General features: G+C 41.1%; 1 protein-coding gene across 3 annotated transcripts in view; it reads right to left on the bottom strand.

The window, feature by feature from the left end:
• The window catches only part of AGPAT5 (1-acylglycerol-3-phosphate O-acyltransferase 5), an 83,441-nt gene that overhangs the window by 49,092 nt on the left and 8,888 nt on the right, over nt 1-25,461 (bottom strand). For all 3 annotated transcript variants that reach the window (XM_080797737.1, XM_080797735.1, XM_080797736.1), the window contains exons 2-4: nt 20,460-20,529; nt 8,737-8,852; nt 6,304-6,393 (exon numbers count right to left, since the gene is read on the bottom strand). In XM_080797737.1, the coding sequence (XP_080653863.1) occupies nt 6,304-6,393; nt 8,737-8,852; nt 20,460-20,529 (276 nt within the window). The remainder of the gene's footprint in view (nt 1-6,303; nt 6,394-8,736; nt 8,853-20,459; nt 20,530-25,461) is intronic.

Genomic DNA, 25,461 nt, shown 5'->3' with positions numbered 1-25,461 from the left:
GGATAATGAGGTCAGCCTGGAATGTCCAGGCGGGGCCAATGTCATCGCAAGGGTTCTAAAGATGAACCGGGGAGGCAGAAGAGTCAGAACCAGAATGATGGCTGCAAAAAAGACCAGAGCAGCCATTGCTGGCTTTGAAGACAGAAAGAAGCCATGACCTAGGGAATGCAGGCAACCTCTAGAATCTAAAAGAGGCAAGAAAATGGATTCTCCCTTAGAGTCTCCAGAAGGGACCTCCACCCCAATGACACCACAATTTTAGTCCAGTGGGATCCCTTTTGCACTGCTTATCTCCAGAATGGTTAAAATAATAAATATATGCTGTTATTTTTCCTAGATGTTTAAGGGTATGATTGACAATAAAAATTATACACATTTGAGGTATATAATGTAATGTCTTAATATACACAGACATTGTGAAATGATTACCACAAAGTAATTAACCTATCCATCACTTTGCATAGTGATCATATTTCTTTGTGTGTGTTAAGAACACTTAGAATCTACTTTTTTTTTTTTTAAGATTTTATTTATTTGCCAGAGAGAGAGAGAGAGAGTACACACAAGCAGGCAGAGAGGCAGGCAGAGGCAGCGAGAGAAGCAGGCTCCCTGCCGAGCAAGGAAACCGATGCGGGACTCGATCCCAGGACCCTGGGATCATGACCTGAGCCGAAGGCAGCGGCTCAACCAACTGAGCCACCCAGGCGACCCTAGAATCTACTCTTTTTAACAAATTTCAAGTATACAATATAGCATCATTACCTACAGGCACCACGCCATACCGTATGTCCTCAGAACTTACTCCTCCTATAACTGAAAGTTGGAACCCTTTGACCTACATATCCCCATTTCCCCCAATCCCTAAGGCCCTGGTAAACAACTGCTCTACTCCCCAGTTCTATGAATTCAACTTTTTAAAATTCCATATGTAAGTGAGACTATGCAGTACTTGTCATTCTAGGATTTATTTCAGTTACTGTAATGCCCTCAAGGTTCACCCACATTGTCATAAATGACAGAACTTCCTTCTTTTTTAACACTGAAAAATATTCTGTTTGTTGATGGACATTTAGTTATTTCCATACCTGAGTATTGTGCATAATGCTGCAGTGTATATGAGTGCAGGAAATAATCCTATTTCCTTTGAATATATACCCGGAGTGGAACTGCTGGATATGATATTTCTATTTTTAATCTTCTGGAAAAACTCCACTCCTTTTTTTGTAAGGGCTATACCAATTTATATTCCTGCCAACAATGTCTAAGGGTTCTCTTTTCTCTAAGTCCTGAACCAACACTTAACTTTTGAGAACTATTTAAGAACAGTCACTGTAACAGGTGTGAGGTGTTAATCTCATTATGGCTGTGCCTGGCGTTCCCCTGACGATGAGTGAGGTCGAGCTCCTTTTCATACAACTGTCGGCCATTTATTTGTATGTCTTCTTTGGAGAAATGTCTACTCAAGTCCTTTTATTTTTTGCTGCTGGGCTGCATATTAATCTTAAAAATTAGCATCAGATATGTCATTTGCAAATATTTTCTTCCTTTCTGTAGGTTGTTTTTCATTTTGTTATTATTTCTTTTGCTGTGCAGAAACATTTTAGTTTGGCGTGGTAATACTTATTTTTGCTTCTGCCGCCTGTGCTTTGGCGTCAGTGAGTTTGTGGTGAGCTGTTACAGCAGCAGTTGGAAACTGCTACAATATGCATAACTTTCAAGCATGTTATTTAATCCTGGCTACCAAATGAATTATTAACAGCTGTAACATATAAAGAAAACAAGCTTAAGAAGTTAAGTGACTTGTGCAAGGTAACAAAGTTTACATGGCAGACCTGAGATATGACCCCAAATCTGGTCTGGCCTCAAAGCGACAAGCACTCACGGCAGCGCCAGTCTGTAATTCAGCACTGTTGCACGAACATTGAAAAGCTAGACTTCTGTCCTGGAAAAACAGAAAGTTCTCTGGTAGCCCAAAGTAAAAGACTAGGTTATTTGAACAAGCCTTCCTAATGAAAATTTAAAAAGCTGGATATAACATCATTTAAAGAGTATCAAAGAGCTGAAAAGATAAAAATCAAAGCCCGCAGACCTTCTACTAAGAGCGAAAAGAAGTTGGGACACCTGGGTGGCTCAGTCGGTTAAGTCTCTGCCTTCAGCTCAGGTCATGATCCCAGGGTTGTGGGATGGAGAGTCCCACATCGTGCTCCTTGCTCAGCAAGGAGCCTGCTTCCCCTCCTGTCTGCCACTCCCCCTACTTGAGCTCTCTCAAAAAAAAAAAAAAAAAAAAAAAAACAGTGAAACGAAGTAAAGGGAACACCAAAGACTATATTCTTAGGGCAAAAGTAAACCAGAAGTCAATCAGACTCACATGGATTTGCAACTTTAGTCCAGTTAACCTCAAGTTCAGAATTTGGTCTGGGTGGGCTCACAGTGAAGAAGCCTTAAGGGGCCCAGCTAAAACAAAGGCAAATATTCTCTGGAGGAAGGCACTTTTTACTCTTTGAGTTGATTTCTACAGATAATTTTCCAAATAGAATCGGGAGCAAATAAAGTTAACCAAGCACGTATGGAAAGAAAGTACCATGAGCAAGAACTGGCAGAAAATGACAGGGATTCACATACTGAGATTACTAAATACATATTTACTTAATACAACTTTTAAATGATGCCTTCAATATTTAAAGAAACTAAGTTTGAAGATTAAATCAAAAATAACATGGGTGCCTGGGTGGCTCAGTTGTTAGGCATCTGCCCTCAGCTCAGGTCATGGTCCCAGGGTTCTGGGATCGAGTCCAGCACTGGGCTCCCTGCTCAGCAGGAAGCCTGCTTCTCCCTCTCCCACTACCCCTGCTTATATTCCCTATCTCTCTGTCAAATAAATAAATAAAGCAAAAATAACAGATTTGATAATAACCATACAGTATGGCATACCATGAAAAATACAAAATAAAGTTAAAAAACAGGTATTAAGGATTTATGGTATAGTGGATTGCATCTTGAAACAAACAAATAAAAAAGGACATTAGAAAAACTAGAGAAATTTGAGTTGTCTGTAGTTCAATTAATAGTACGACACCAATGTTTCTTTCTTAGTTTTGACAAACGTACCATGGTTCGGAAAGATGTTAACATTAAGACTAGGTGAAGAATAAATGGGAAACTCTGTACTATCCATGCCACGTTTTTGTAGATCTAAAATCATTCCAAGTTTTACAACACATTAACAAAAGAACAGGACGAGGCTTCCATTTAGGACAAAGATATTACAAGAGTATCTCTCCAATGTAAAAACAAACAAACAAACAAACAAACCAGAAAAACAAGCTGAACCCTCCAGAGTTGAAGTTGCAAGGCGACAACTCACCTGGACATCTAAAGAAAGAAAGGCAATTCAGAGAGAGGAGATGCATGCACGCATTTACCTGGGGCAAATGCCAACAGTTGGCAAAAACAAGATTTAGTTAAAATTTTAAGCTGCAAAAGGCTAAGTTGGGCTAGTTCAAAAGAAGAAGCCCTAGGGGCTACAGACACAGGATAATTCACCACAACTCAGAAGTTCTACTCTACAACCACACTTTACCTACACACACACACCCCACATATACACACAAACCAAAAAGAAAAAAAGAGTAATTGAAAAAGAAAAAAAAGGCCAGCCCAGGGCAATGTCCTGCCCACTCATCCTGGTGATGATGACGACAATGACGATGATGATGGAAGGCTTCAGGGAGGAGAGCCAGTGCTGGGAAGGCACAAAGCCCAGCTGAGAGCCTTCTCCTTTATCTTTCCTACAGAACATTCTTAAACTCTCAAGTGATGAAAATCCAATGCGGCTGGGAGATGTGTACAGCAGGTTAAAACTCTCTGCCAAGAATGGGGCAGGAACACATCCTGGGCACAGATGTAGGAGGGGGAGCAAGGCAGGGTCAGAGAAGGCTACACCCAAGACCCTCCCTGAGACTTAGACAACAAGCTCCCCCTCTCTGCCTCCTTCTCCCTCTCAACCCTCCTCCCCACCAAACTAGCAAGAATCCAGAGGACATTGCCTGGGGAGGTGCAAAAAGAAGACTCTAAGTGTAGCGCAAAAAACTGAGTGTGGAACAGGAACTGAGAAAAACTCTCCAGCAAAACATCTCCGGCCCTACACACATAGTAAAGAACGCTACAATAATTTGAAGTCTCTGAGAAAAATTATTTCAACAGTAAAACCCAAAGTCAATACAACTCCTGACTAAACAGACTCAAGCCCTCTGGAAGCCTCGCAAAAAGACCAGTGTAGCCATTCTCAGATATCAAGACCACTTCAGTCTCGACTATTCCACTCAAGAGGCCCAACGTTCAACAAAATTGTAGGAGTTATTTAAAAAGTGAGATAAAGCAGTCCGAAGAGACAGAGCAATCAAAAATTTCAGGATCAGATATAGCAGGGATGCTGTAATTATCACATGGGGAATTTCAAGTACATGCCAGCAACACAATAACGGTTATAGCAGAAAAGGAGGTCAACCCTCGTCATCAGGCTGCCGTTAGCACAGATGTGCAAACCATGAGACAGAATCCAAGGAAACTCCAGGAATGAAAAATAGGAACAGAGGTGAAGAACGCTTCTAACTGGCGCCACCAGCAGGCTAGGAAGAGCCAAGAGAACCATCAGCGAACAGGAAAATAGGTCAGTGGGTACTACCGACACTGTAACACAACAGTGAAAGAGAGTGGAAAAAAAAAAAAAACAACACAGAAAAAAGCATCCAAAGACTGGGGAACAAATAGCCCCAAAGATGTGTAATTGGAGAAGAAAGAGAGAACAGGACAGGAATAACATTTACAGAAATGAGAGCCAGGGATGTTCCAAAATTAATGACAGACACGAAGCCAAAAGTCCAAGTTCAGAGAAGACCAAGAAGAACAAATAGGGAGGGAAAAAGAAAAAGAGCAACACTAAGATGGACAGTACTTAAAGTGTTGCAAACCAAAACCAAAGAGAAACTTGTGAAGGTAGCCAGAGAGAAAAACCACATAACACAGAGGAGGCGGCGGGGGGAGCCAGAGAGAAAAACACCTAACAGAGAAGCTGGGGAAACTGCATATAGAATGCTGAAATCCGTGTAAAGAGGGGACTGTCCCCATCTGTCTGGCACAGACGACTGTCTACAGAATAGCCAAGAAACCAACTGGCAGCTCCCCTGCCTGGGATGGCGCACAGCCAGAAGGCAGCAGAGGGATGGACTCTCTAATGTGTAAGTCAATGCTGAAATTTAAATTATTTTTTGAAAAGACAGTAAATATACATATTGCCAATCTATTCTGTCTTGTGGCGATCTATAAACAACGGCCCCCATTCTTCCCAAATATACCAAATTGTTCAGAGTAAACATATCTTTCAAAAGGCTACACTGTGTTCTCAAGGGTAAGCAGTAACGGGCTCAAGGGGCGGTGTTTATCTCACCACACTCTACGCCAGCTCTTCCCCAAATGGTACAACGTCATAACGTCGACACAGCCAGACGAGGTTCCTAAGCAAAACTCTTGGCCATTAGGGCACCTCATCAGCCGACTGTGGGACACTCGTCTTTAAATATGAGCTCTGTGCTACCTATGGGCGCTACTGAGGAGAGGAAAAGAGAAGGGCAGCCAGAGAGAAAACAAAAGGGAGGAGGAGCAGAGAGAGGACGAGGGGGGAAATAACAAAACTGTAGCCTTGAGCCAAGGCCCTGAGCGCTGGTGACCAAAGCGCAAGCAGTTGCTGTGAGCAGGTGCTCTGCCCTCGGTGGGGCCGGGGGCAAAGCCACTGGGCAGCAGTTACCATTCTTCGAAGAGAATACCAAGATGCCTTTTCCAGGGAGCAAGTTTTTATAACCAATATTTACACTGAATGATTCTTCATTTGCAGATATTCAGACCTTTTTTGAAATAACTGAATATACACAAGCAATCCAAATTTATACTGACACAGAGAAAAGCTGTTCCTTCTCAAACTACACGTGATACTGGAGAGCAGCAGTGGGCAGTGGAAGTGCACGGTCACGGGTGTGGTCTGGACTTCCAGCCTCGGGCCGCTCCTCCCGCTCCTCCGGGAGGTCCTTACTGGCCCCCCGCGAAGAAAGGAACCATCGGCAGCCTCCTCCCGGCCGAAAGCAGCCGCTCACCTACACGGAGACGGTGTGTACTGCCTCAACAAAGCTCCCAATCACTTACTACCCACGGCATAACACATTTCCAAAACAATTCTTAAGTTCTAATTTAGTTCTTAAACGAAAAACTGGGAATTGATAAGGAAAGCGGTAAGAAGGAGCGTGATCTTACTGGAGTTCCTGCGTTCATGTACCTCTGCAGCTTGTTTCTCATGTCCTTTTCGTTAAATTTGGCACTTCGCTTTACATAGATTCCTCCGTGCTGCCGTATTTAAAAAAAAAAAAAAAAAAGGTGGAGGAAAGAATTTACTATTAAAACATCCAATGGCCGGTCATCAAAAAGGTAACTTTACTCCCCAAAAGAATAAAATTACATTTTAGGAATTAAACTGTATTTAATATATTCAAATATTAGCATCTCACAAACGTTTAACTGAAAGCTGTCCTAGGTGTCAACATAACTGAAATAAAAACCACATGCTACATGACACTTGAAAAACACATGAACATTCCATTTTGTTGACAGTTAAAAACGCTTTCACTTTTTAAAATAAAAAGCTTGATCAGTAACACACTTCTTAGCTCTCAATTTTTCCAATGACATAGAATCACTAAAAGTGTCCTTAAAATGTCAATACTCATGGTCTTTAGGGATTTTTAAAACTGTCCCAGCTACAGGTGTTTATGTAGCACAGTTATGAACTCAACTGTGTTCCCCCAAAATTTATATGTTGAAACCCTAACCCCCAGTGTGATGGTATTCAGAGAGGGCATTTAAGAAGGTAATCATGTTCAACAAGGTCTTTAAGGGTGGGCCTGAATCCAGATGAAGAGGAGGTTAGGACACCAACAGGCATATGCACAGAGGAGAGACACAGGCAGAAAGCAGCTGTAGGCCAAGAAGAGAGGCCTCGGCAAAAACCAATGCCAGTAACACATTGATCTGGCGCTTCCAGCCTCTAGAGCTGTGGGGAAACATGTGTCTGTTATCTAAGATCCAATCTGTGGTATTTGGTTAGGGTAGTCCTAGCCAACTAACACAGGCACGGTCCTACCAATTAAGAGATCCTTCATGAAACTTCCTAAGTGTATGTCACCAAAACTTTGCATCAAGTTCACATTATCTGCACTTGCCTGTGCTAATTTGAACTCATCTGTAAAATAAACCAACTGGCTGAATTTGATTTCGTCTTAACCAAGAATATGAGTAAAAGGAAATGCACAGATAGGAGCAAGGAGGGGACTGTAGAGAGACCCTAAAGAAGAGAGGAAGCAAGGGAGCCCTCCATCTTGGTGGTGGTTCCTTCCAGATAGAAACTGGCCTGCCTGATTGCAGAGGAAAAATTCCAAGTGCTCGACAGAAGGCATGTCACTGCCACCCCAAGTAAGAACAGATTCATTCTTTACGCAACCTTTAGAATCAAAAGCCACAGCATGCGTATACCACAACTTAAAATTTCCCCAAGCTGTAGTGGACGTGATGCCTACTCTCTACATACTAGCTCTCGCTGTCATTGAATTTGCTTCTTAAAGTCCATTTTAATTCAAAAGCACCTGGGTTCCTCCCCAGGTATATGGAAGCTACGGAAGTGAAGACCAGATATCTTTCCTTACAGAACTTAAAAACTAGTGGGGAAGTGAAACATGTATACAAGTGCGATACCAAGAGAATCTGATAAGTGTAATAATAAAGAGAGCCCAAGACAAAAGCAGGGTGGAGAGAACCGCCAGGCTCAGGAAGGGTTTCCTAACTGCAACTAAACTGGGCCTTGGAGAAAGGAAGGCATACTGCCTGGAAGTAAGCAACAGCCTGAAGACGGACAGGGAGGGAGAAACCAATTCAGGCTAGAAAAAGAAAGGTGGGCTGCAGGGAGGCAGGGCATGGCAGAGCGTGAATGCCACGCACGGGAACTGGCACGTGATACAGTTGAGAAACACACACTTGGAGCAGGTCAGTGGCCTGACCAAATGTATGCTGGAGAAGCAAATTAAGTGTATTTTTTTTTTTTAAGATTTTATTTATTTATTTGACAGGGAGATCATATGTAGGCAGAGAGGCAGGCAGGGTGAGAGAGGAGGAAGCAGACTCTCGGCGGAGCAGAGAGCCCAATGCGGGGCTCGATCCCAGGACCCTGGGATCACGACCCGAGCCGAAGGCAGAGGCTTTAACCCACTGAGCCACTCAGGCGCCCCAAATTAAGGGTATTTTGGAAAATATCATTTACTAAATGTTTATTATGCACCTGATACTCATGCTCAACACGCTGTATTACAGCACACTATTTTTAATATTCTACAGATCATAATTAAGTTTTACTATTAATTTCTTAAGGGATTCATCTATCAGATTGTATGCCTTTAAATTTTCCTAGTTGTCTGATTTTTGTATGCTTGTATTTTTCCTATTTAACTACCTGGGTAATCAGACATGCACAAAAATGCACACCATTAAAAATGTTCCAGTAAAATTACTTCTGTTTGGAATAAGTAAACCCATAAAAATTAACAAAACAACCTACACATTTATATTAAGTGCATGTTAAATTTCCAAATCTAAAATTCTTATAAGCTACATATAAAATGAAGAAAACATGGAAAAAATTACCTGAGAAAAATAACACCCATACAACGGAAGCCACTTTAACCCATCTTTCAGCACGTAGCGGACATGTCCAAGAGCATTCTGCCTGATGGCCAAAATATCAGCAATAATCCAGTCCACTGCAAAGATACAACCCGATTAGTGCATAAATCTGGCACTCCTTTCCCAGTAACAGAAAAAGCCTCTTCACAAGATTATACTAGGAATATACTTTTGGAAATATGAGTAGAATTTTAAAACTGTATCAACTGCAGATATTTAAAAATTACAAATTTCATTTTAAAACTTTTTTGTTGGTGTTTTTTTTCTTTTTGCATTTCTTTCTTTTTTCTTTTTAAGATTTTATCTATTTATTTGACAGAGATCAGAAGTAGACAGAGAGGCAGGCAGAGAGAGAGGGAGGAACCAGGCTCAGGCTCCCTGCTGAGCAGAGAGCCAATGGCGATGCCGGGCTCCACCCCAGGACCCTGAAATCATGACCTGAGCTGAAGGCAGAGGCTTTAACCCACTGAGCCACCCAGGCGCCCCTCTTTTTGCATTTCTTTTTTTTTTTTTTTTTTTTTTTAATTTTTTTTTATTTTAATAAACATATAATGTATTTTTATCCCCAGGGGTACAGGTCTGTGAATCGTCTGGTTTACACATTTCACAGCACTCATCATAGCACATACCCTCCCCAATGTCCATTTCCCCACCACCCTCTCCCATCCCCCTTCCCCCCCGCAACCCTCAGTCTGTTTCTTGAGATTGAGTCTTTTATGGTTTGTCTCCCTCCCAATCCCATCTTTTCATTTTTTCTTTTCCTACCTCCCCCCAAACCCCCCCACCTTGCATCTCCACTTCCTCATATCAAAGAGATCATATGATAGTTATATTTCTCCGATTGACTTATTTCGCTAAGCATGATACCCTCTAGTTCCATCCACGTCGTCGCAAATGGCAAGATTTCATGTCTTTTGATGGCTGCATAGTATTCCATTGTGTATATATACCACATCTTCTTTATCCATTCATCTGTTGATGGACATCTAGGCGCTTTCCACAGTTTGGCTATGGTGGACATTGCTGCTATAAACATTCGGGTGCACGTGCCCCTTCGGAGCACCACGTTTGTATCTTTAGGATATATACCCAGGAGTGCAATTGCTGGGTCATAGGGTAGCTCTATTTTCAGTTTTTTGAGGAACCTCCACACTGTTTTCCAGAGTGGTTGCACCAGCTTGCATTCCCACCAACAGTGTAGGAGGGTTCCCCTCTCTCCGCATCCTCGCCAGCATCTGTCATTTCTTGACTTGTTAATTTTAGCCATTCTGACTGGTGTGAGGTGGTATCTCATTGTGGTTTTGATTTGTATTTCCCTGATGCCGAGTGATGTGGAGCATTTTTTCATGTGTCTGTTGGCCATCTGGATGTCTTCCTTGCAGAAATGTCTGTTCATGTCCTCTGCCCATTTCTTGACTGGATTATTTGTTCTTTGGGTATTGAGTTTGATAAGCTCTTTATAGATTTTGGATACGAGCCCTTTATCTGATATGTCGTTTGCAAATATCTTCTCCCATTCTGTCAGTTGTCTTTTGGTTTTGTTAACTGTTTCCTTTGCTGTGCAAAAGCTTTTGATCTTGATGAAATCCCAATAGTTCATTTTTGCCCTTGCTTCTGTTGCCTTTGGCGATGTTCCTAGGAAGAAGTTGCTGCGGTGGAGGTCAAAGAGGTTGCTGCCTGCATTGTCCTCAAGGATTTTGATAGATTCCTTTCGCACATTGAGGTCCTTCATCCACTTTGAGTCTATTTTCGTGTGTGGTGTAAGGAAATAGTCCAATTTCATTTTTCTGCATGTGGCTGTCCAATTTTCCCAGCACCATTTGTTGAAGAGGCTGTCTTTTTTCCATTGGATATTCTTTCCTGCTTTGTCGAAGATTAGTTGACCATAGAGTTGAGGGTCTATTTCTGGGCTCTCTATTCTGTTCCATTGGTCTATATGTCTGTTTTTGTGCCAGTACCATACTGTCTTGATGATGACAGCTTTGTAATAGAGCTTGAAGTCTGGAATTGTGATACCACCGACTTTGGCTTTCTTTTTCAATATTCCTTTGGCTATTCGAGGTCTTTTCTGGTTCCATATAAATTTTAGGATTATTTGTTCTATTTCTTTAAAAAAAATGGATGGGATTTTGATAGGGATTGCATTAAATGTGTAGATTGCTTTAGGTAAAATAGACATTTTCACAATATTTGTTCTTCCAATCCATGAGCATGGAATATTTTTCCATTTCTTTGTGTCTTCCTCAATTTCTTTCATGAGTACTTTATAGTTTTCTGAGTATAGATTCTTTACCTCTTTGGTTAGATTTATTCCTAGGTATCTTATGGTTTTGGGTACGATTGTAAATGGGACTGACTCCTCAATTTCTCTTTCTTCTGTCTTGTTGTTAGTGTAAAGAAATGCGACTGATTTCTGTGCATTGACTTTATATCCTGACACTTTACTGAATTCCTGTATAAGTTCTAGCAGTTTTGGAGTGGAGCCTTTTGGGTTTTCCACATATAGTATCATATCATCTGCAAAGAGTGATAGTTTGACTTCTTCTTTGCCGATTTGGATGCCTTTAATTTCTTTTTGTTGTCTGATTGCTGAGGCTAGGACTTCTAGTACTATATTGAACAGCAGTGGTGATAACGGACATCCCTGCCGTGTTCCTGACCTTAGCGGAAAAGCTTTCAGTTTTTCTCCATTGAGAATGATATTTGCGGTGGGTTTTTCATAGATGGCTTTGATAATGTTGAGGTATGTGCCTTCTATCCCTACACTTTGAAGAGTTTTAATCAGGAAGGGATGCTGCACTTTGTCAAACGCTTTTTCAGCATCTATTGAGAGTATCATATGGTTCTTACTCTTTCTTTTATTAATGTATTGTATCACATTGATGGATTTGCGGATGTTGAACCAACCTTGCAGCCCTGGAATAAATCCCACTTGGTCGTGGTGAATAATCCTTTTAATGTACTGTTGGATCCTATTGGCCAGTATTTTGGTGAGAATTTTCGCATCTGTGTTCATCAAGGATATTGGTCTGTAATTCTCTTTTTTGGTGGGATCCTTGTCTGGTTTTGGGATCAAGGTGATGCTGGCCTCATAGAATGAGTTTGGAAGTTTTCCTTCCATTTCTATTTTTTGGAACAGTTTCAGGAGAATAGGAATTAATTCTTCTTTAAATGTTTGGTAGAATTCCCCTGGGAAGCCGTCTGGTCCTGGACTTTTGTTTGTTTGGAGATTTTTGATGACTGTTTCAATCTCCTTACTGGTTATGGGTCTGTTCAGGTTATCTATTTCTTCCTGGTTCAGTTGTGGTAGTTTATACATCTCTAGAAATGTATCCATTTCTTCCAGGTTGTCAAATTTGTTGCCATAGAGTTGCTCGTAGTATGTTCTTATAATTGTTTGTATTTCTTTGGTGTTGGTTGTGATCTCTCCTCTTTCATTCATGATTTTATTTATTTGCGTCCTTTCTCTTTTCTTTTTGATAAGTCTGGCCAGGGGCTTATCAATCTTATTAATTCTTTCAAAGAACCAGCTCCTAGTTTTGTTGATTTGTTCTATTGTTTTTTTAGTTTCTATTTCATTGATTTCTGCTCTGATCTTTATGATTTCTCTTCTCCTGCTGGGTTTAGGCTTTCTTTGTTGTTCTCTCTCCAGCTCCTTTAGGTGTAGGGTTAGGTTGTGTATTTGAGACCTTTCTTGTTTCTTGAGAAAGGCTTGCACTGCTATATATTTTCCTCTCAGGACTGCCTTTGTTGTGTCCCACAGATTTTGAACTGTTGTGTTTTCATTATCATTTGTTTCCATGAATTTTTTCAATTCTTCTTTAATTTCCTGGTTGACCCATTCATTTTTTAGAAGGATGCTGTTTAGTCTCCATGTATTTGCGTTCTTTCCAAATTTCCTCTTGTGATTGAGTTCGAGCTTCAGAGCATTGTGGTCTGAAAATATGCAGGGAATGATCTCGATCTTTTGGTACCGATTGAGACCTGATTTATGACCCAGGATGTGGTCTATTCTGGAGAATGTTCCATGTGCACTAGAGAAGAATGTGTATTCTGTTGCTTTGGGATGGAATGTTCTGAATATATCTGTGATGTCCATCTGGTCCAGTGTGTCATTTAAGGCCTTTATTTCCTTGTTGATCTTTTGCTTAGATGATCTGTCCATTTCAGTGAGGGGAGTGTTAAAGTCCCCTGCTATTATTGTATTACTGTCGATGTATTTCTTTGATTTTGTTATTAATTGGTTTATATAGTTGGCTGCTCCCATGTTAGGGGCATAGATATTTAAGATTGTTAGATCTTCTTGTTGGACAGACCCTTTGAGTATGATATAGTGTCCTTCCTCATCTCTTATTATAGTCTTTGGCTTAAAATCTAATTGATCTGATATAAGGATTGCCACCCCAGCTTTCTTCTGATGTCCATTAGCATGGTACATTGTTTTCCACCCCCTCACTTTAAATCTGGAGGTGTCTTCGGGTCTAAAATGAGTTTCTTGGAGGCAGCATATGGATGGGTTTTGTTTTTTTATCCATTCTGATACCCTGTGTCTTTTGATTGGGGCATTTAGCCCATTAACATTCAGGGTAACTATTGAGAGATATGAATTTAGTGCCATTGTATTGCCTGTAAGATGATTGTTACTGTATATTGTTTCTGTTTCTTTCTGATCTACTACTTTTAGGGTCTCTCTTTGCTTAGAGGACCCCTTTCAATATTTCCTGTAGAGCTGGTTTGGTGTTTGCAAATTCTTTCAGCTTTTGTTTGTCCTGGAAGCTCTTTATCTCTCCTTCTATTTTCAATGATAGCCTAGCCGGATATAGTATTCTTGGCTGCATGTTTTTCTCGTTTAGTGCTCTGAATATATCATGCCAGTTCTTTCTGGCCTGCCAGGTCTCTGTGGATAGGTCCGCTGCCAATCTAATGTTTTTACCCTTGTATGTTACAGACTTCTTTTCCCGGGCTGCTTTCAGGATTTTCTCTTTGTCGCTAAGACTTGTAAATTTTACTATCAGGTGACGAGGTGTGGACCTATTTTTATTGATTTTGAGGGGCGTTCTTAGCATCTCCTGGATTTTGATGTTTGTTCCCTTTGCCATATTAGGGAAATTCTCTCCAATAATTGTCTCCAATATACCTTCTGCTCCCCTCTCTCTTTCTTCTTCTTCTGGAATCCCAATTATTCTAATGTTGTGTCGTCTTATGGTGTCACTTATCTCTCGAATCCTCTCCTCGTGTTCCAGTAGTTGTTTGTCTCTCTTTTGCTCAGCTTCTTTATTCTCTGTCATTTGGTCTTCTATGTCACTAATTCTTTCTTCTGCCTCATTTATCCTGGCAGTGAGAGCTTCCATTTTTGATTGCACCTCATGAATAGCTTTTTTGATTTCAACTTGGTTAGATTTTAGTTCTTTTATTTCTCCAGAAAGGGCTTTTATCTCTCCGGAGAGGGTTTCTCTAATATCTTCTATGCCTTTTTCGAGGCCGGCTAGAACCTTGAGAATTGTCATTCTGAACTCTAGATCTGTCATGCTACCTATGTCTGTATTGATTAGGTCTCCAGCCTTCGGTACGGCCTCTTGTTCTTTTTTTTGAGGTGAGTTTTTCCGCCTTGTCATTTTGTCCAGGTAGGATTTGCTTTCTCCTGCTGTGGAATTCCGCTGTTCTTGGTGACTGAAGTTGGTTTTGGATGGTTTCTTGTTGATCTTCTGGGGGAGGGGCCTGTTGTAGTGATTCTCAAGTGTCTTTGCCGCAGGCGGAATTGCACCGCCCTTGCCAGGGGCCGGGCTAAGTAATCCGCTCGGGTTCGCTTTCGGGAGCTTTTGTTCCCTGAGCGCTTTCCGTAGAGTTCCGGAGGACGGGAATGAAGATGGCGGCCTCCCAATCTCTCGGCCCAGAGGAGCCGAGAGCTTGGGGTTCCGCTCCTCAGTGCGCTCTCAGAGCAAAGCGCCCAATAGCCCCGCCTCCCCGGCTTGCGGTCGCGCCTCGAGGAAAGCAGTCAATTGTTGGAGCTGGAGAAAAGCGCCGGGTCGCTTTTGTCTCCGTGGCCTCCGGCCGCGCTCCGAGCCCACCCAGCCTGCGACCGGCACAAGGTAACCCCGGGCTTAGAGCTCACTCCTCGGCTTTGTCGCTATAGCCGGCTTCCCCGCTCTAATACCTGCGAGCTCTGCGGCACTCAGACACCCCCAGTCCTTCTGTGACCCCGCGGGTCCTGGGGTTATGCTGACCCCGCCTGGGTTTCCCCCCAGTTTAGCCTCTGGAGCGATGTCTCCCAGTGGAGCCGACTTTTAAAAGTCCCGATTTTGTGCTCCGTCGCTCCGCCGCTTGCCGGGTGCCGGCCCCTCCCCCCGGGGTCTATCTTCCCGTCGCTTTGGATTCACTTCTCCGCAGGTCCTACCTTTCAGAAAGTGATCGATTTTCTGTTTCTGGGATTGTTGCTCTTCTTCTCTTCGATTTCCCGTTGGATTTATAGGTGTTCACAATGGTTAGATAAGCTATCTAGCTGATCTCCTGCTACCCGATGTCGTCTCAGCCTGCTACTTCTCCGCCATCTTGACTCCTCCCCCCTCTTTTTGCATTTCTTGAAGGGTTTTTTATTTCAGAGGCAAAATGCAAAAAGTCACAAACTGCCAAATGATATGAAAGTAGCATGAACAAAGAATAAAGCGTCTCTAATTCTTAGTCTAAAAAATATAACAAAATTATAAGCAAAAAATGGTTAAGTGAGACCGTCATATATATTGTGTATATACTAATACGTTCCACACAAGGCAAGGACACTTCATCTTTACTGGTGAATTCCAGGACACAATCCTAGCTTACCACGTCAGAGCAAAGCCTCACAGCTGCACTTGGCAGATATGTCCCTTACAGACCCACGGCACACGTACCCAGGGGGGGAGTAACAGTCATACATGGGTATGTCATCACTAAAGAGTCGCAAAAGCAAAAATAAGAAGCCATGAATGTGTTGATAACAACAATGCTTATAGACAGAGAAGAAAATCCAAACAGAAGGATTAGTCCGTGCCGAAGCAAAGATCCAGCAACCAGGCAACCGTGCGTAGAAGGTGACAAATAGGAGAGAAGGTCAAAAGAGTCTGAGGAAATGAAACAAATGAAGCAGGAAAATAGTAAAGAGTCTTGAAGACCAGAGACTTGGGTCTGAAAGCAAATGGCTACAAACTACTCTATCTCTTTGATAACAATGAAAACTGAACTGGAGTTTGGGATACCGGAGGGGAAAAAGATGGTAAGAATCTCTGAAAAAAAATATAGTCTTACCATCACGTATGTATCTGGGGCCATAAAAGCCAGAACAAAAGGACTGAATTAGAGAGGAAAATGTTAAAATAAGATCTGTGGCGGGACGCCTGGGTGGCTCAGTTGGTTAAGCCGCTGCCTTTGGCTCAGGTCATGATCCCAGGGTCCTGGGATGGAGTCCCGCATTGGGTTCCTTGCTCGGCAGGGAGCCTGCTTCTCTCGCTGCCTCTGCCTGCCTCTCTGCCTGCTTGTGTGTACTCTCTCTCTCTGGCAAATAAATAAAATCTTAAAAAAAAAAAAAATTTAAGATCTGTGGCAAATAAAAGCCTGGAAATTTAAGCAGTTAACAGTAGTTTAAACCAAAATGGACAGTTTTCCACAGGATTACAGCTGTTTGCAATCCTCTAGACGATACATCATACTAGAGAGAATATTCTAAAGAAGACTTAGTCAGTTAAACACTAAAAATTATTCTTGTGAAAAATCATTTTATCAATTATTGCAAATCTTTTTTAAAAAGATTTATTTATTTATTTGACACAGAGAGAGAGAGATCACAAGTAGGCAGAGAGGCAGGCAGAGGGAAAATGGGGAAGCAGGCTCCCTGCTGAGTAGAGAGCCCGATTCAGGGCTCGATCCCAGGACCTGCGCCGAAGGCAGAGGCTTAACCCACTGAGCCACCCAGGCATCCTGCAAATCTCTTTTTAATCTCTATCATTCACAAATTCTTTCTTGATGACTCAAGTTATAATTATACACTTTAATCTACTACAACTTTTAAGTAGAGTGATGCGGAAATCTCCTCCTACACCGGGGATCCCTCGAAGCTATCAGCTGGAGACACCTATGTACAGAACAATCAACCATCACTCTACTCTCAAGTATGTGCTGCCTCTGGAGGCCATCTCCCTAAGCCCCTTCCTTCTCATTCAAATCACCTCCACAATACTGATAAGCACAGCTCTTTCTGATTATATCTTGGAAACCAAATGATCCACCTTGTAACAACCGTACCTAATGTAAATAAATTGTGAGAACTAAATCATCCTGGAACATATTTGGGGTACAAATCTAAAAACAAGATATGGTATTTTTTCCTGGAACAATTATCTTTTTAAAGTTTGAAGGAATTTTTAATAACACATTTTTATATTGAAACAAGCAGGGCTACACATGGCCTAGGACGCGCCTTCTAAAACTTTTCTTAAGATTCAGTGTAAAATGTGTCATGTTGGTATTAAGTCCCCTGGGCTTATGACCTTAAGCTTGTGTAAATTTTAGTGGAAAAGCTTAAGAACTAATTTAAGTAGTTAAAACACACAGACTTTGTGCCATCCATTTTTGCTACTCAATTACCTTTACTTTTCCTGTTTATTCTCACCCAGATTTCTGATAGGAGACACTAGACTACAGCTGGGTTGCTGACAGCTGACATGGGAATATGTACCTTTACAGTAACTATTCACACAGCCACAGCGGTGTCATTGTTCCCATGAACTCTGAAGAGAGGAGAGGGCCGCGAGGAGAGACAGCAAGAAAAGTGAGGCTTTTCTCATCTACGTTCTTGTGTAACAAGAGGCCCTAAGTCATAAGGTACTGTGTATGTAACCGAGATGCCGGGCAGGAAGCACTTGCCCAGCACGGACACAGCTGCTGTCACCAGCACGGACACAGATGCCGTCATCGGCATCACCACCACCACCCCTGATGTTAAAGGCCCCCCGTAAACCAGGCACACGGAGAGACTAGGAGCCAGCCCATGTAAACTGCCTAAAAACCCTGAGCAATAGGCCTTCTCACAGCTTACAAATAATGTTAAGAGAAGCTAAGTAATTTGCCCACGGTCACAGAGCCCACTGCAGAACAGCACATGAACCAGGGTCTGACGGCAAAGCTCACACCTTTTTATGATCATCTACTCACCACACGTTTTGTTAGTCAGGGTGAGTATCACTGAAACCAAGAAAATGGTGCATTTCATGAGATCAAGGTAACAGTGGCAAAAGCAGGGATTTAAAAAGGCCAAGAGGAAGGAATAAGAGCCACTACACCCTCTCGGCAGAGAAATAAGAAACCAAGAACAGAAAGACAGCAAGGGCAATCACGTGAAAACGCCAGAGAAGAGATATTAATTAAAACATCAATGGTTTGGAACGTGAGGCCCAGAGCAGACTTACATTCTGGCAGGCCTACTAGAGGACAAACAAGAAAGTCTAGGTTGAACAGCAGTCCTTGAAATATTCTTTCTGCTACTTACATTTTTAGATACTCATTTGTGGTTCTTAATATATCTCAGAAGGGTCTTGAAAAAAGGGTGCCCAGACCCTGCCGGCCAATAACCCATGACCATGGATAAGCTTCAGGAACCTAAAACTATACACAAATTCGTTTGTGCCCATTTTTCTGGGCATAATCATATTCTGACTAAAACCTGCAATTCTAAGGTGAGTTAAAAATCACTATCTAGTCATGTTCCGAAGTTATGGGTTTTTTTCAAAGGCATTCAAAAAAGCAGCTTTCTCAAATCCCAAAGGCTAACTGGTATAGGACCTGGTACCAGAAAGTCTCAAGCCCTGAGGGGTCAGGTAAAGGGATGAGGAAATGACTCTCCAACCTGAGAAGTGAGACTTTTCCAGGTTAGTTGTGGGCTGACTATGGAGATCATACTTCCCATATTATCTTCCAGTTCTAAATACGTAAGGAGGAAAGAAAACAAAACTGCTTTCTTCCAAATGTTTTCCCCAGAGGCCTCACTCTGAAGTAATATGTTAAAAAGGTCACCACGTAGTAAGCACACCAGTGACAGCAGTGGTTCTCCCTTTATTGCTAGTGTTACTGCCACCACCTCCAACGCGGAGAGTACTTACTCCGCACGGTCAGCCTAGCTCCGCAGCTCTGTTAATGCGGCTACTTCCACACTGAAACCCAGCAAAAGAAATTTGGAGAGAACCTGAACAAGGAATTTTAAGAGAGATCCTCTTTAAACACATACCAAAAAACTCCAATAAAATGAACCAATGGGTCAATATAAAGGAAATTTGGGTTGTCCTGAGCCACTCCCTACCCTGGACCCATAAATCCTTTGTATCTGGATATCGGAAGCCTGGTAGAAACATGCCATCGGCAACAAGACTGCAGCAGTAGGACTCGTTAGTAGTAAAGACCCAGTGTGTCTGCGGAAATGAATATAGGAAGAGTAAGGCCGCTCCACAGGCCAGCGCTGCAAGCGGACCCTGACCCAATCAGGCTGCGCACTCTGCTAAAGTCAAGTGTAATTATACTGTCCAAGCCAGTCACATTCATAAAGTCAGGGAGATACACAGATACATCAAAATTCCTATCAACCCTTTGTAGAATCAACTCTTGTCCCATAAAACTGAATGTAATCATTAATAAGCTTAACTTAGAAAAATACATTTCAACTTTTTACTTTCTTTACCTTATCTACCGTATAGGCAGTAATAAAAGCAACAAAATCATTAAGAGACAGGTGACAGGAGGAAGATAAAGAACAGCCATAGGCTTAAGTGATATTTCCATTATCCTATAATCCATTCAGGTTGTTTTTAGCTTTGAACTTCTGGGTACTGTATTCCTTAAAGTAATAAAAATGGAATTTAGGAAGTGTGCATCAAAAGCAGTTATAGGCTTGAAAAAAATGTGAAGTGGGATTTTCTTTGGACTGAATTATTCGTATGACTAAAAAGTACCTTAACCAATGTCAATTTCTTGGACTTTGATACTGTACGTACAACAGCTATATAACATGTCATCATTGGGAGAAAACTGATTAACAGGTCATGGGACTCCATATACTGCTTTTGCGAATTCTTGAGAATCTACAATTATTTCAAAATAAAAAGTTTTTTGAAAAAGTACTTTAAAGTATATACTGCACTATAATTGAAGACCAGACTCTTCTGAGTCTTCTGACAAAAGAGCAACCTGTAATTAAACCAAAACATTTGATGAGGCAAAAGGAACTGCAGACATTAGAAATTAGTACTGTCTTTAAGGAAGGGTAGTCACTTATTAGCACAACCTTTCTGCTTACCAATCAAAAATGTAAAATGTGTATACAACTTAGACCCAATTTTACTTCCAGAAACAGAACTTACAAAAGGAAGAATGCATAATTTATTCAAAGAACTATTCAAAGAAACAAAATAAATGAAAGAAAATGGCTCATTTGTACCCATCAGAGGGAGGAAGGCAAATTTGGGAAAATTCATAGTTTTCCTATGACTGACTTTCCAAAAAAGTAAAATCACAAGAATACAAGGTCACAATATAATATCTGCATTGAAAATTCATGCTTTAACAATAACCAAAAAATTTTTTCATGTAAATAAATAAATATATTACTTTGAATGCCCATCTACTCTTTGTAGAAGACCTAAATTTCATGGAAATGAAATACAAACCTGTGCTTTGATGATTTGCTAAATATATTATATTTTCTTTTTTTTTTGGCAAATCTCCATATAGCAATATCTAAAAGATAAAAAAAAAAAGAAACATTAATATTTCAAAACATGCACTACCAAAACAAACAAAATAGGACTGGCAAAAAACTGAAAATGTCATGACTATTTCCATCCATGATTAACAAAAATTAGAATTCTCTTAGAAGCAGCAGAGACCATAAATGACACATGTTTATGAAGTAGCTAAGTGCAGGGCAGGTAAATGATTATAAAGTGAAACACAGTGATCAACACCCCCGTGAGAAAAATACAACAAGCATTTATTTACTGACTGCTCACAATATCTGAAGCTTTTTCCGTAAGATACATCTTCCTTCAAAACGCCTGCAGTGTAGTGGGAGAGACAGCCATGTAACACAGTAACTGCAGTAAGACATAACACTAACATTATGAAAATAGGGCACATTTTATACTCGAGAACTGTCGACCACAGAACAGAAGCAGCATCCATTAGGTGTGGTTTCAGCACATGAGATGAAGGGCGTTCACGAAAATGTGGACAAAGAAATGGAGTGGTAGCGTCCAAGGCCTGTGGAATCCGCCCCCCGCCCCCCACTGCAATTTCACAGTAAAACCACGGCTGCATGCAGAGTTGGTAAGCAGGAGCAAGGAGACCCAGGGAAATCTGGACCAGAATGGGAAAAGTCTTTCGAATATCAAATTGAAGATTATTTTGTAAGTAACAGGGACACACGGCTCATGATTAGGACTCTCTGTATCTCTGTAAAGAACAGAGAAACTTCATTGGGGTGCCTGGCTGGCTCAGCAGGTGGTGTGTGACTTGATCTCAGGGTCATGGGTTCCAGCCCCCTGTTGGGCATAGAGCTTACTTAAAAAATAAATAAAATCAGAAAGAAAGACAAAAAGAAAGACAGACGGACAGACAAGAGAAAGTTCAGGATACAGGTGACTTCCAGGACCGGGCCGGGGGAAGGAGGCGACATGGTAGTGGCACATGGCGGTTTCAGCTCTAATAGTCACGTTTTATTCCTTAAACTAGATGGTGGGTATACAGGTGTTCATTATGAGTCTGTATGTAGTTCGGAATGTCTTAAATATTTCGCACAAATTATATAAAGAAATTAAAAGTATATTTTTAAAGACTTTAAAGGAAAGGACTGCTAATAGTGGCATTTTTTTTTTCAAGTCAGGGCATTTTTGCTTATCTTGTCATCATAGATTATACAAGATTATAAATTAAGGGTTTTTAGATCTATGTTGTTAGATGTCACAACAGTCTTCATTAACATCTTCACAACAGAAGAAAGAAAATGACATTAACTCAGCATCTCTGTAGAAAAGTGGAACTAGAGGACATAGCACTGTGGAGGTCAGGGACTCAGACTGAAGTTTCTATTCTTTCCCAGAAAACTATACTGAGCTACATACGTGCAATATGTGTTTAGATATTTGCTCGATTTTTTAATTGATAAAGTCTATCAGTGCCAAAAAACAAAACAAAACCTTAAACCAAATGTTTGATCTCTGCAGAGTTAAAAGGGGAGTTCTTGTTCCTGAACGATCTCCATTCTCTTGCCAATACGCAGGAACTGCTTCGAGAGCACTGGGTATGACGCACTGCGTTGACAATACTGCAGCCACTCGACCTTCTGTTTTTTGGCTTAAGGTCCCTGGATGGGATATTCACATTAAAGGATTTCAGTTTAGTTGATTCAACCTGATTTCCACTCTTTGGAGACCTGCCTGCCCCCAAGCTGAAGCCAGCACCTGAACCATCCAACAAGAGGGTCTCCTTTTCCTTTCTTACTCTGAGCTTGAATAATAGACTGTCAGGCTGAAGTCTTTGAAGGCAGATTAAAAGGTTTTGTTTTTGTTTTTGTTTTTGTTTTAAGTTTGATTGTGGTAATTCTGGCATGTTCTGACTGCTTGGGGCTGGCAGCACAGGTTCTGAAAAAAATCACCCAAGGCCAGAACATAGGAGACAGAGGTTTATTGAATACACTGCGAGAACAGGAGCAGGCAGGATGGCGGCCAAGGAGAGACTGTCTACCTAGGCAGGGGTGAGGGACTGTAGTAATAGGCACAGGAACATATAGAATTCTTCCTTTTTTGGTAACCGTGCCTGCTTGTAAGCAGCCCTTTGGTAGGTGAGGGCCTATAGCCATTTCCAGGTGGGTCGCTTAATGAGCCTGTTTGCATCCAGCTCAGTGGTCCCTGTGGGCCCTTTTCCCTTGCTCACATTTCCACTGCTGAAGCCTGCTGCCTAAAAGTGGCCTCAACGGTATCTACAGAAAATCAGTAGTGGATTTAATTGGGCAAAACAGATGGCAAAAACATAGTTCTACCGCTAGATCACTCTGAAGGAAAAAAAACCCAATTCATAGCTACTGAAGGGAAAATATATACGTGCATCCTTCCAACTTTTTAAAAATTACTCTTCAATATGCATAGTATCTCACTGAAATAAAAGGCATTTTCAAATAAAATGCAAGAAGATAGGAAAAAAAGAGGGTAAGCCCCTCACAAAACATAATTTAGTTATCTTAAAGTAAATATGTGGACTGACTGCCTATTTAAATTTTTTTCATGTGCCACTATAAATTGGTTGGGATTCATCAGAAGTAAGTTTGAAAAGAGGAGCCCTTCATAATTAAAACCTGAAAAGACCTAAAAGCAAAGTAAATGAAATTATGAATTACAAATCTTACTGTAATAGTTGAAAATCTTTATTAAGTACTCTGAATAATGTTGACAAACCAAAGAAAGGAGCGCATAATTACAATTTTAGGTATCAGTATATGCAGTTTTAAGGTTCTTCACTTGGTTTATTTCCAAGGTTTCAAAGAAAAAGCATTTCATTCTAATTTAAAATTGTCAAATTTCTTTCATTCATTTAAGTGGAAGGTTTGTTTTTAAATTTACTAACAAGGAAGAAAACAAAAAATTTTTATTCTTTAAGAATGCAGATTCTCAAAATACTTAACAGCTATTACTACGTTATTAACAAATACATGGTTAATTAGATAGCCGTAGTTTCTAAATTAGAGTTCCAAGAACTTACAAAATACCTATACATATTAACATATTAATTATTAAATGATTATGCAGGGACCAAGGGCACGCTGCAGTCCACTTGGCATAAAGATTAAGTTAAAAGTAATCAAAACCCAGCAGATGCAGGAAAAGCTATCTGCCTGGCTCTCAAAGGCCTACATTTGCGTTGAAAAGGAGAGCCTGTTCCAGGAATGGAGCTCTAACCGGACTCCCCTTTACCTAAGAAACTTATCTACATCATATGGCACCTCCTCTCACCTTCCTGCTAACAGCCTTCTCCTTGTTCTATCCTAACCCCCCTCCCCTTAGCTCAGGTAAGCTTCACATTGACTATCTCTGGAATCTCATGTGGGTGTGGAGTCCCCATACATACACCTATTAAATTTGGTTATCTCCCGTTAATCTGTCTCATGGCAATCTGATTCTAGGTCCCGCTAGAAGGACCACTGGGCAGGGGACCGTCTTCTTCCCCAACAATTATATGATGACCTATAAGCCTACCAGCACTGTCTCAGTGTAATCATCTTAAATCCACTCCTCAACACACACACACACACCCATTTTGCCCTGGAACAAACCCATTCACACTCCTATGGGAGCATCAACCACATGTTGTGCGTATTTATCTGCAAGTCATGTGTGGGGGGCTTATAAGCTCTTCCGTGGCACGGTCTTCATTTTTCTACCCCCCCGAGCCTGGCACTCAGATGGCTTTCAGCACAAGTTTACTGAATTATTAAGTTGCACTTTTCCTTTTCACAAGTAGATAAGGCTAGATCTCATTTTCAGCAGTAAAAGGTTTTGGAATAAACGTTAAGTAAAACACTTTAAATGCACCAATGACTTTTTAAGGCGTCCTGTGAATCTTCTAGTACATATATTTCGAATCACATTAATCAGATCTTCTGCAGATAATTTGTTCCTTCAAAACAAGGCACATGAGAAACATGGCTTTTTTGTTCTTCCTAATTCTTTAATTTTAGGGTCATCATAATTGTTTAATTTTAGCTTATCCATTTTTTAAAAGCTCATCTAAAGTCTCTACAGAGGGGTGCCTGGGTGGCTCAGTCAGTTAGGTGTCTGCCTTTGGCTCAGGTCATGACCCCAGGATCCTGAGATCAAGCCCCACCACGCAGAGAGCCTGCTCCCCCTGCTTGTACACGCGCGCTCTCTCTCTCAGTCAAATAAATAAATAAAATCTTGTGGGAAAAAAAAAAGAAAGTCCCTATAGAAAAAAGAACAATTTTTCCTTTTCATTTTATTAATACAGAAGGGGACAATAAAAATGCTCTTTGAATAAATTATCTTCATTGCAACTGATCCTTTAGTTACTATTCTGCTTTAGTCAAACAAACTTGTTTAACTTGCACAAACCGGCTATCAGAAAGTGGCCTGGATGTAGAGGCAGACTTCTTTCACCTCAGTGTGACCGTATGTTTATATTATTTTTAATATTCTCCCATGATATGTAAACAACCTAAAAACTCTTTTGTATCCTGAAAAAAGGGAATAAAATGGAATCTATAGTGATCATGTGTTTAACACAGCAGAGTATCTAATAATCCCACCAGGACATAAGTGTACAGCACTTTTTTTGTGTGGGGGGGACAGATTCTTTATCTCAATAATATCCATTTTTTCAGTATGCAAAACGAAATATTTTTAAAAACCTTTTTCACTGCCCTTGGATCTAGACTCTATTCAGGGTGACCAGAATATGCTACCCCAAAATATGCCACATGGCGTAAGGATATGTGAGGTGAAGACACGTGAGAAGCAGCGAACACAGGAAGAACTCCCTGGCCCCCGCCTTCTGCCTGCGTCCTAAGCTTCCCTTTGTAAGGGTGATTTTAATACCCATTCCTAAAGCTGTTCCCTTCTAGAATGCCAGAAAAAAACAGAGACAGCACAAGATGAGTCCGCA

The sequence above is a fragment of the Martes martes genome (genome assembly GCF_963455335.1).
Source record: "Martes martes genome assembly, chromosome: 2".
Classification (NCBI taxonomy): Eukaryota; Metazoa; Chordata; class Mammalia; order Carnivora; family Mustelidae; genus Martes; species Martes martes.
Note: the sequence above shows the minus strand (reverse complement) of the source record. Positions and strands in the feature narration are given on the sequence as shown.